The sequence below is a fragment of the Ananas comosus genome, linkage group 8 (assembly GCF_001540865.1).
Source record: "Ananas comosus cultivar F153 linkage group 8, ASM154086v1, whole genome shotgun sequence".
In the NCBI taxonomy this organism is placed as follows: Eukaryota; Viridiplantae; Streptophyta; class Magnoliopsida; order Poales; family Bromeliaceae; genus Ananas; species Ananas comosus.
In genome coordinates this window covers 12,669,994-12,682,581 of record NC_033628.1, presented here as the reverse complement: position 1 = coordinate 12,682,581, position 12,588 = coordinate 12,669,994, and the positions used below count along the sequence as shown (strand labels likewise).

Sequence of the window (12,588 nt, the reverse complement as noted above, 5' to 3'; positions counted from 1 at the left end):
GTTGGATTTCTCATCCACGGTTGTTGTTGCGTAACGAGAAAAAAAAAATCCGTAATCTTAGGAGCTATATGTTTTCATACAAAATTTTGAAAGGACGATTTTTATAGCGACCATGCCCTTTGATACCAGCCGCTGGATTTCTCATCCACGGCTGTTGTTGCACGACGAGAGAAAGGAATCCACCATCCCAGAAGCTTCTTGTTTAATTTCCACATAAATTTTTCAAAAAAGTAATTTTGGCAATGACCATCATACTAGCCGTAGGATTTTGCATCCATGATTGAGAAAAAGAATCCATGACTTCAGGAGCTATCTGTTTCCACACAAAAAATTTAGAAAAGAATTTTTGGTGATGACCATGACGTTGATATTAGGAGGGGTTGTTTGTTTTCGCATAAAATTGTACAAAATTAACTTTCTTCAGCATTCGTGCTTGTTTTTATTGGTTGGAAAAGTAGATACAAAATTTACATATAAAATTATATTCCATATTTTTATATATTAAATTATATAAAAATGTATTTATTTCTCTCAAAGAGGTGGAGGAAGAAAATATTCTCGTGCACCCAATCTACATGGTTGTATAAAATAAATTATTTTTCAAATTTTTTTTATTAGGCTATGTTGGGATATCAGAAGGAGATATTCCGCTATATCTTATTCGGCACAAAAATTTTCTTACATGGTTAGAATTTAGAAGTTCAATTACAGCGGGTATTCATGATTGTATAGAATTATATATTTTATCTTCGAAATGATTTACTTTATTTCAAAAAAAATAACTTAAGGCAAAATATTACATTCATTCTTTGAATTTGATCGCTCTTGTCTTCTATCAAATTTTATGTACTTTTTAAACACATCAAAAAAAAAATGTAGAATGAAATATTTATATATTTAAACTTAAATGAAGCAACTGTGAGGTTCCCAATGGCCATGACCCCCCTTACTATTTAAAAAATTATATATGAGTTCCTAAATAATTAGGCACAGTAAATTATAAAACTACAAATTTTAGTTTTTAGAAATTGCCAAATTGAAATATTTTCTCACAAAACTTGGCCGCCACGAAATCAACTGCATGTGCGCTGACCCCGGAGCGCATGCAGTACGTTACCCTCCCTCTCTCTCCTGATTGGTCTAACTTGTACTAATTTTTTTCATTTGAAATATAAAAAAAATATTTTCGACTATAAATACTATCAAAATCGATTTTCAAAAATTTAAATAAATAATAATAACTTTCTCACAAACTCTTTAACTGCGCCTATCAAAAAAGAATTATTGACAAATTCCGTATTCATTCAAACATCTACGAATGTAAACAAACCATTTTTTATTTTTTTATTTATATTTTTTATAAATCAACATTTTTTTTTTTGATTAAAATCAAAATTTTATTATAGTTTACTTTTTCTAAGATAAATATACTATATACTTTCGGCCCTTCCTTCGAATCTTAATCCTGACCTGTTTTGCACGGCCATTCAAACAAAGCCTTGGAATTCTTGGAGTTACAGTACTACCTTAATTTGTTGTTGATACGCTACCATTCACATAACTTTGTTGTTGACGCATCTACCTTACTTTTAAAGTTTTTTCTCTTTTTTTTTTTTTTCTCATTTAGGTACCATCCCTCTTTTATATCTCGCGTGTCCCTTCCTCTTCCCTTTCCCTTCCCACGTTCCTTCATCTTTCCCCTTCTATGTAACTCATCATTCTTGTCTATAGTCACCGACTCACCGCAAACCCTTTTAATCCAAAACATTGAAATTCTCCATCTTCCTTTCTCACCCCATGTCCTTCTATCTTCCCTCATCTGCATAACGCTCCATTCTTCTCCATAATCACCATGAATATTTGTAAAGTTATTATAAAGAATTTGTTAGTAATATTTATCTACCACCACTTTCTCTTTCTTTCGAATGGCTTAAGAATTTTTGCTAAATCTCACCCACCGTTCAAAATCACCTCAAATTAGTAGGGTTTCACATCATTTTATATTAATTTTATCTTTGATTGATCTAATTTTCAACGCTATTAATCTCTATAACGTTCATATCAGATCATTGATCGTCTTTCTTGCAGACTATTTAAATTAATATTCTTTACTTCATATTTAGACTACTATTTTCTATTTATTTGATGACTATATATTTCAAATTTATTTTTTCAAACTATCATCGATGATCAATGATGATGATAGACAAGATAATTGTTCAATAATATCTATCCGTCGTATCGCGCGGATTACTACACTAGTAAAAATTATTCTATTTTTCGCTCCAAATCCGTTTATTTTCTCTCGTTAAGGCATTGTTTGGTTTAAGTTCTAGTTCCCCTCTTAACAGGTTATCCCGTGATAACCCGTTAAGAGGGTAAATTATTATTCCAACCAATTCTTCCTCTTATACCTCTACTAATTTAATAATAAAACATTATTAATTAATTTATTTACTAATTAATTAGATAAATAATTACCTATTAGATTTATTACGCTAATAAATATTTAATTGAATAGCTAATTACAAAAATTAATTATTTAGTTTGATTATACAATAACTAATATCTATATTGATTAACTAATTAATATTTGGACTAATCTATTTATTTTCAAATAATTAACTAATTAATTTATTAAAGAATTAATTAAAATGTATAGTTACCGAACAGTATTCATAATTTATTCAATTAAATCATTATTTGATTAATATTTTAACATTAATTAATTATATTGAAATATTATTATTTTGAAAGTATTAGTTACATTTATTCATACTATTCCAATCTAATTATCTAAACATTATTTTCTTTTTCTAAAAATAATTAAAATTTTATTTAAATATAAAAGTTGATTTTATTTCTAATTTATTTTCAAAATTATATCTATATTTAAAATAATTAAAAAACTTTTTTTTTCCGAATCCAACGGATATGTGATAAACTATGGCTATAGGCTGCGGACTAGTGGACGACATGGTCAGGCGAGTAGTTTCGTCGTCCACTCATTCCGTCATTCGTGCATGAGATGGGAACGGCACCGAGAAAGAAACACGTTGACTGGTGATGTAGAGTGTGGGTTTTTTTATAAAATGACCCTCTAAAAAATTATAATTGGTAAAATGACCATATAAAAATTTTATTTGTAAAACTAACCCTCTTTTCGCCACGTGGGCGCCACATTAGGGTTTTCTTACAAAGACGGTGAATCGTTTGCCGTTTTCTCTTATTTCTTTTAAAGGCGGTGAATCGTTTTTCGCTTTTATCCATTTCTTTTAAAGGTGATAAATCGTTCACCGCTTTCTATTTTTTTTTAAAGACGATAAATCATTCACCGCCTTTCACTTATTTACTGTTTCTTTCTATATTCCATATAATCTTAACAACTTTTAAATCCTAATAATTTATCCATATAATTTCATATAAAGGCAAATTATATGGATAAATTATTAGGATTTAAAGGTTGTTAAGATTATATGTGATTTATTAGAATTTTTATATTATTGTTAGAATTATATATGAGATATAGAAAGTAACAGTAAATAAGAGAAATGCGATGAATGATTTACCGTTTTTAAAAGAAATGGAAAAGCGATGAACGATTTACCGTCTTTAAAAGAAATTGGAGAACGCGGTAAATAATTCACCGTCTTTAAAAGAAATTCTGACGTGGCGCTGATTTGGTGAAAAGTGGATTAGTTTTACAAATAAAATTTTGAGAGGATTATTTCGCAAATTTTAAAATTTTAGAGGATTGTTTTATAAAAAAGTGCTAGAGTGTAGACATCTCTGCTGCTTTAAAGATGCCCGGGATTATGATGACGATTCGAAAGCTCAGAAGTCAGAACAGTTACTGGTCCCGGGACCACATTATCACGCATAAATAAATTTAAGAGAATTATAATTGATATGCAAGTAAAATTTCAAACATTATACCAATTTCTTTTTCTTCTTCTTCTTTTTTTTTCAATTGGTTCAGACCACTAACAAAGGATAAGGGGAGTGCGACCACCAGCAACAAAGGCCTATTCGGCATCGCAGCACCGAAAAAAGTTTTCAACCATATTTTGCTTCGACAGTACAAGCTACTATAAAATATACTCGCCTAATGCAGCACACAAATGGTGAAAATTTAATGACAAAATATAGAAAACAAAAACTACAACTTGCTCCGTAGTAAGAAATTGAAAATAGAAATGAGACGAAGGACGCATAAAAACCGACAGTCTAACCTGCAACTGACAGTTTTTCAAATACTTGTGTTTTCTCAGCACTTCTGATATACTCGAATCCATCCTCGCAGGAAGGAAGTGATCTGATCACCCATCGGAAATGCGCGTCGCCATCTCAACCTTTGTTGGTGGTGATCTAGAAATCAGCAAGTGCTTCGTGATTAGACGGGCAACCAGATAACCCAGCCGTTCAAGGATTCCCTGCACAAAATATCTGCAGAGAATTTGCATCCAACCTGTGTAAAGATTTCGGTCCAAAATTCCGAGCAGGAATCTTATGTAGAAGTTCCGAACAGGAATTAATTCTTGCTCAGCATTAAATGGACATAGAATCATGAAAATTATTCTTCTCGCTTCGAGGAATATATATCATGCATTGAATGTACTATACATCACGAAGATGTCAATTACCAAAGACCAAGGCACAGTATTAACTATCGAGTACATAAAACTATCCTTATTTAATGGCTTAGCAAACTTGGTAGCTTCTTACGACGTGCATACGTACTCACACCAATCCCAAACTCCATCTCCTCTCTCATCTCTCAACAATGAGCCCCTCTTTGCTTGCCGCCGTGCTCCTTATACTTGTTGTAGCCCTCTCCCCTCATTATGTATCTGCAGCCTCCGTCATCAACGAGACCTGCAAGGCTGTAGAGAGGGTGCGCTCAGTAGACTACCGATTCTGCATGGAAACTCTCTATGCCGTGCCTAAAAGCACATCCGCCGACACTCGCGAGCTCGCCCTCCTTGCTGCCAACCTCACAAAAATCAACATCACCTCAATCATAGACATTACCGAAGATCTCGTCAACAATCTCATCGCATGCATTCGCTACTACAGGGAGATGAAGCAATCAGTGACAGGTTCCATAGGAGACATCAAGGCCAGGAATATAGAGAATGCCATTGACAAATTGCAGCATGCCGAGGACACACCTGACGACTGTGATATCCTACTCTTTGAAGGAAGAGCCATGAAGAACCCACTGAGAGATGAGAATCTCAACGCGAAAGCTCTTGCGGAACTCGCTTATTCGATAACCTCCTTGTTGGAAAATAAAAAATAATCTTCATATTCCTGGTCTGAGAATAAAATATAGAACACTGAAGTTGTTCTGCAGCAGTTTGCTACCCATCAAGAATTGAATTCAATTTTGCTCCTTTTCTTTTGTCAACTTAAAAATTCACAAAACCCAAAAATATTTTTCTATTCATGATACTTGATTAACTAATTTTTATTTGGTGACAATGTGGTTAGGCACTCATGCCTTCAGAAAAATATCTTGCAATTCATTTAGGTGATTATGCAGCTATCGAATGTCCAACATTAAAGATCTTGACAGCAACCTAGAGCTACATTAACTATCATCTAATGTCAATGTGTGGCTACCTGGAAGTGCAAAACCTATTGGTATTTTCTATATAGGGCTACCTTCCATACAAATGAGCTGTGTTAGTCTGGACTTGCACATGACAAGTTTGCGGCTGAATTTATCCAATTATAGACAATCACAACCACTTGAACAAACATCTGATCGCTGAAAGAAGGATATCACACTTAAAGGCTTCTATGCTGTTGATGAAACATCACCTAATGGGAATTCATAAACCAAATATTAACAATCAAGATATCAAAAGGTGTGATAGGATTCCAAAAACAACTCCTGTAGAATATCGACCTTAGCATTTGTTGCAATTAGTAGGGATTAGATTGCAATTCTTGCATGCCCATGTTCACATAATAGAATGAATAACTAGTTCTGGAAATATCTGACTCTCTCCTCCAGAAGGTGATTAAACTCATATTACATGTTCAGCAGAGTTGTTTCTAAAATCCTGCTGTTGCTATTGTGAAGAAATATAGATCACAGATAACTCACGTATTTCGACTCATAAAAATTTACCAACAAAGTAAAAGAATCTAGAAAGAAACATGCCTCGTCGATGACCAGATGCCTGCTCAAGTGATCATGACTGTCGACAATTGAACAACAATATTGTAGTTTTGCCATACGATAATTCAGAGTGAGGCATACATCATGTGTTGGTCTGAAAAAATGGCCACATACATGAAGTACCAATCTTGCATTTTGGTTAGTAGCTTACTAATACTACCGGTTGAGACATCAATTATTATATCATGGAGAGCTAAATTCGCTAAAAAGCTTCGACCAGCAAGAATTCTGATCCCTTTTTTAAACTCTTTGATGGGGGGACATTAAGGACTTACATCATTGAAAAGGCTACCCCAACCAAAAAACAAAAGGATTTGCCCCGCTAACCTCACACAAGGAAAAAATTAGGACATCAAGGATGAGCTACAGAGAGCTCCTAATGCCTTGTTTTCCAAGACATAATTTAGCACATGCTACTCATCCATAAATATAACTCAGCTCAACCAAACCATCTATGGGAATGGAAAGAAGAGAAAACTGGCCACATTAGCATTTGGAATTAGCAGTCTGATGCCAGAGAGGCCTCATTTCGGAAAAAATTTCCATCAGTTATAAGCTTTACCTCTCAGTCTACAGGTTGCAATGAACAACTTACTTCATAAAGGTGTAACTAAAACTTAACCTCGTAATATCACAAGAGAAAAGGTTGAAAGTGTATTTTCTATTCTGCATGAACCTGACATCATTATATCTACATCAACATGAACTTACACCTGATTCAGCAGATAATTTTTCTATAATAAACATAACATATCTCCAATCTCATTTCCAAATTGCAGTGTTTAAGCGGTAGATTAACTAACACATCATAGACTCGATTACAGGGACCAAACAGCAAAGAATATTTAAAAGCTTCCCAAGCAAGGCTTAACTCTAGAGTTGGCAATTGAAACCTAATAGACCAAAAAGGATCTTATCCCCTAACCCTGAAATCCATCTTCCGCAATCGAGAAGGTTGAGATAATAAACGCCGAATACCTAAAATCCTAAAACTGGAAATTTGCGGTCAAACCCTAGAATCCTAAAACCCTGTAACCGATGACTCAAACCCTAAAACTCACACCGGATTGCAGGGAAACCTCGCCTGAAGGATACCCGCAGGTAATCGAAACCTAAAACCCTAAAACCCTAAACCATCAAAACTCTAAAGCCCTAAAACGGATAATCAAAAGCCCAAATCCCTGAAGCATTAGGAAAAACTGAAGCGTCAAAACCGAATCGAAGGGAGAACCTTGTTTGATGTGTGCGCAGGATCGCCTCTTCTCCTCGAGGAGAGGGAAGGTCGGGTAGGATCTTAACATCGTCTTCCTCCGTTGATGCTGGATCTTAACACCCCTATCCATGGCGACTCGTTGGGAAACCATCGTGAGCTCGCTCGCACGTGTGGGCGAGCGCGCACGAGAGGGAGGACGGGGCGAGCTCAAAATTCGCTCGAGCGCGCGCGCGCGCGCGGTGGTGGTGCGGTTAGGAGGATTCGGGAGTGGATCGGGTTACTGCGAAACCCGAACCGATCAGCATCGTGATAGGATCATAGGAGCGGATCAGGACGTTCTCTAATATTGATCACGTAGCCCACCAGCCGTTGATTAGGAGAAATAATAAACGTGGAATCGGTCTACCACGTCTGCTGTAAACCGCCATATCTATTCGCTTCTATAGCAAGTTTCATTAGGACGAGTCGGCCAGGGAAAATGACTTATATTTAGTAAAATAGAATTTTACATAAATTGTATAATATTATTAAATAAAATTTCAAATTAGTTAACTCGAGGGAAGAAGCTGATCTCTCTCAAATATATGTTTAGATATAGAACTGAAGCAATATGCCAAAAAAATCTTGAACCATTCAAATTCAATGTGTTTTCTAAATATTTTGCTTTATTTAAAACAAAATATTGAATTTGATACAAACTTTTTTTGCAAAGAAGTTATTGAGATGCATGCTGATACTATCTTAATCTATCATGCCTCGCCGCCTCCTTTTTCTTTGATTTAGAGAGAAAGTTCGTACGACGCATGCACCAGACCCGCCGAACGAATAAAATTTTTCTTATCTGCGCAAGATGTTACAATCAATACAACTCAAGAACATTCCATATATGAATAGAGAAGATAGACAGACTGTATAACAAATGAATCATAGTAGAAATAACAAACCATTACAACTATTCGTCCCATGGTTACATTTTACATTCTATATCCAAATACAATCCTGCATACAAATACATTTGCTCTCACACTACCCCAAAACAACACTTGGGAGGGTAGCATCTATCAAGTCGCCATGATAGGACGCTATCTATGAACCACGTCCTTTCCTCACGCCATCATGCCGCTCACAAATAAACCTGCAAAACATGTTGGTGAGAATTATAAACATAGCTTTGCAGGGAAATTTTGAAATCTAACTATAGATTGAGATATTTTCAAAGGATAAAATTTTAGAGTTTAAGGACTCATCCGTTGAATTTAAGAAAATTATGAAAATCATATATATAATAATGCTAATAATTTAGAAAAGCGTGATACCGGAGTACCTGAAATAAGATTAATTTACCGCCATTGTTTAGGCCTAATTTGATAATACAGTGATTAAAAATATTATTTTAATATTATAAATTTTTTTAAAAATTTTAAATTTTTTATACTATATAATTATAATTATAGTTGCAGTCGTCACAGAAGAAACACATAAATGCCACTAGAGAAGTATGTTGTTTTATGTTTATCTAATGACGATTGCAAAAGCAAATTTAGATAAAAAAAAGATTAATTCCAAGGGCTAGGAAGGTCCTACTATTTAACTGAATCAAGGAGCTTCATTGATCCCACGGACGGTCCAGATCAACCGGCTGCCTCCTCACCTCAAATACCTAACTCCCAAGTGGACTTCATTGGAAGCGGAGAGACCGTTAACTAACACCCGACACAAGCAAACCAAAAGGGAAAACCCCTCAGAAAATAAAAAAGGAGGAAAAAAAAGAAAACGAAAAAAAAGAAAGGGTTCTGTTCCCTTCTCCGCATCTCTTCTCTCTCTCTCTCTCTCTCTCTCTCTCTCCCCTCACAAAATCCCCAAAACTCGAAGAGCGATCGACCATGGCGAAAGGGGAGCGCGGCGAAGAGGACTACTCCAGGCTCCGAGACGTGCGAGTAAGCCTCGATCGAGTGGCTGCGGCAGCAGAAGCAGAAGCGGAAGCGGAAGCCGAAGGCGGCGGCGGCGGCGGCGGCGGCTTCTCCCTCTGCTTTTGGCTTTACCTCTCGAGCTCCGCACGACCTTCCTCGGTGATCCTTCGACAGGTTCCTTTCCTCTCCTCTTCCCTTCTCTCGCGTTTTTTTTTTTTTTTTTTTTTTTTTTCTGTCGGCGGGAGGAAACACCGTTTCATTTGTTGGTTCCTCATCTCAATATTTGATGTGAAAAGTGGACGAGAACTTAAGATATATCAATTTCTTCGTATTTATCGCCCAATATGATTTAATGTTGTGAAATTTTGGGCGTTTCGGTGATGCAAAGGCCGTTCCCTTTATTAATAAGGGGATTGTCCAGTTCCTTTTTGATCATCGTCGTGCGGCTTGGTTCGGATCACTAAGGGAAAGCCAAGGAATCTGGTCGCTTAATGTGTACATGTCGTTCTTTTCTCCATTTGTGTTGATGATTTATGAGACTGCTGGAAATCTCTGTTCTGCTCAACGATTAAAAATTCTCCTTGGTCTGAGCTGCAATATTAATTAGAAGGTTTTTTAATAATTTAGTTATGTCTAACTTCTGATTTCCAATGCTTCTTTTTGAATTTGTTGCCCATTTCATGTACCCTAAAACAAGTAATCTCTATGGATCGTCCTTTTTCTTTCCCCCTAATATGGCAGATCTGGGGGCTTAGAACATGTCCTGTAATCGATTTACAATTGTTTTGATTTTGTCTGTAACTATGAGGCCTATAAATAGTACAGTTAATCATCTCCGTAGTTAGTTACCTAGAAAAAAATTCATAAATGTAATAGTTAATTACCAGTTGGTCATTGGCATTTCCCACAAATACTCACGAGTTCTCACATACTTTGATACATGAACTCACAATAGCTACTTGTGCGAGAACTTTAATTCCCTTTCTCTGTTCACAGACGACTTCAGATGTTCGAGGAAGTATGTCCCTTCTACGCTCTGAGCGAGGACAAACTGATTCTCTTTCCTTGTGGTGCTCTACAAAGAAGAAGCTTCATTCTGCTGGTAGCTCCTTTCCAATGGACTGACTGACACATGTTCTGCTATGAATGAAGTCCACGGAGAAAATGGGTTCAAGTTGGATGTGAGGTATGCAGAATACATATAAGATGTTACACTTGCTAGATGGCCTTGCCATCTTCTCTGAGGCTGATTTTATTTTCATTATTTGAAGAGCCTCTTATTGTTATTCCTTTACCAAGTTTTCCAATATAATATTTCGGTCGATCGCAGAATGCTGTGTGTCATTTCTAATAGTATTGTATATTTAGTTTTTGTGGCTTTTCCAATCTTTTCGTCGTAAAGTTCTACTCAATTTACTAAGGTATTCGCTTTGGTTCGATGAATAAGCAAAAATGGAGTAATTCGCGTATTTAGGTAATAAATTGAGGTATAAGTGCGAGTAATTTAGATCAATTACTTTGAAAATTGGTTATTCCTAAATAAAAAATAAGCGTTTCGGTTAGTAATAGAATAAGAATTAAACGTTGGAGTTATAAAATAAAAATAATAATATCATTCTTTCGTTTATATTAGAATTAAGAATTTTTATATTTTATATTTATATTTTAAATTTATAAATATTATAACTTTTAAATTTAAAAATCAAATTAAAATTTAAAATTTTAATATCTCAAATTTATAATTTAAAAAATAAATATTTAAATCTTAAATCTTTAAATTATAAGATGAACTATTTTACATTTAATAAAATACAAAATATCAAATTCTAAATAAAAAATTTAAAATACTCAATTTTAAAATTTAAATTAAAAAATTTAAATTTAAAATTTTAAAATTTTGTAATTTTTAAAAATATAAAATTTTAATTTTTTAAACTTACGACAATTTAAACTTTATAATAAATTAAAGAATTCTCTCTCTCCTTCCTCTCTCGTGGACAAGCATCGTAACCCAGCTTGTTCAGCCTTGGGGGTGGAACACAAGTTCCACCCCTTAACGGCCTATTCTAAGAATACCGTTAAGGAGATGAATTATGTTCCGACCGTATTTTTTGTTTTGTGTTGAGATAAGGGTGAATAAATTCCTTTATTGCACCTATTCTCTCTCCTACACCAAACATATCAGTAAATGTTCATGTCTTGCTTTGACTATTTAGTATACTAGAAGAGCACTTTTAGAAGGTCAATCTGTTCCCGCGCAGTCTGTTTTGGTATTTGTGTTCCCTTTGACCACTATAGCAATTATTGGGCTAAGATTATATTTTTTTTAAAACTATATAAATTTCTACCGTTCGAAAAATTAGTTGAATTGTGATCTCTTTCTGGTGTTTTAAAGTTGTTTTTCGTTTCATATTTTAAAAGATAAGGGTATCATATATTGTTTATTTCTAAATTATCTTTTTGACGTGTTTCTTGTAATTTGTCTGATTTTACTGCTATTGTGTGAGCATTTGATATTTCTTTATCTCAGCTGTGGCTCCCTGTTTTTTTTTCTTTGCAACTGAGAGAATTTGTAACTCTTCAACCATATAAAATGAGATACTGTTTTTCTAATACATATTTGTAGGACATACTGTATGTTAGAGAAGCTTTCTTACTAACTCTACTTTCATGTTTTTCTATAGTCAGAGAACTTTTTTACGGTTGTGCACAGCCGTATCTCATAGGTTTACATATTACATACCAAATTCTATTGTATTACTGACATCAGGTAGCAGAAAGAGTGTGCACGCCTTTCACATTGAGATGGTAATCTGTTATCTGAGATAATCTATCTGCTTATGTGAGACATAAAATACGTATGAGATTTGAAAGAGAATAACATTGGTCGTAATCGATGCGAACTGAGGCTACCTGTCCTATAATATTCATGTCTTTGCCTGCTACTGCGACAACAAATAAAACAACATATGAGAAGGTGAGGGGAAAAAACAGTCTAACCAATACATAGTTTTCGTGTAACGTGTTTCTTCGTTATCTCCTTCAGAAGAATTGACCAAACTATTTACTAAATGTCAGAATCCACTAGTAAACATTATCCCTTGATGGTTCATGCTCCTCCGATGTGTTGAAAGGGTGTGATGGTCGTTTGAGCATTGTAGCTGGCAAGGATAAGATATTTCCTACCCTATATCCCTAACTATATTTAACTCACTTGTACCAGTAAAATAAGTTTATAAAACCAGTAAATTAATCCTGATTTGACATAATTATAC

At 34.6% G+C, this 12,588-nt stretch overlaps 2 protein-coding genes across 2 annotated transcripts; both read left to right on the top strand.

Moving 5' to 3' along the window:
- LOC109714680 lies at positions 4,784 to 5,302 on the top strand. The gene has a single exon (XM_020239375.1). It carries the CDS (start codon positions 4,784 to 4,786, stop codon positions 5,300 to 5,302), a length of 519 nt encoding a protein of 172 aa, XP_020094964.1.
- Positions 9,103 to 10,438, top strand: LOC109714679. The gene is made up of 2 exons (XM_020239374.1): positions 9,103 to 9,487; positions 10,310 to 10,438. Exons 1-2 carry the CDS (start codon positions 9,287 to 9,289, stop codon positions 10,436 to 10,438), a joined length of 330 nt encoding a protein of 109 aa, XP_020094963.1. The 5' UTR covers positions 9,103 to 9,286.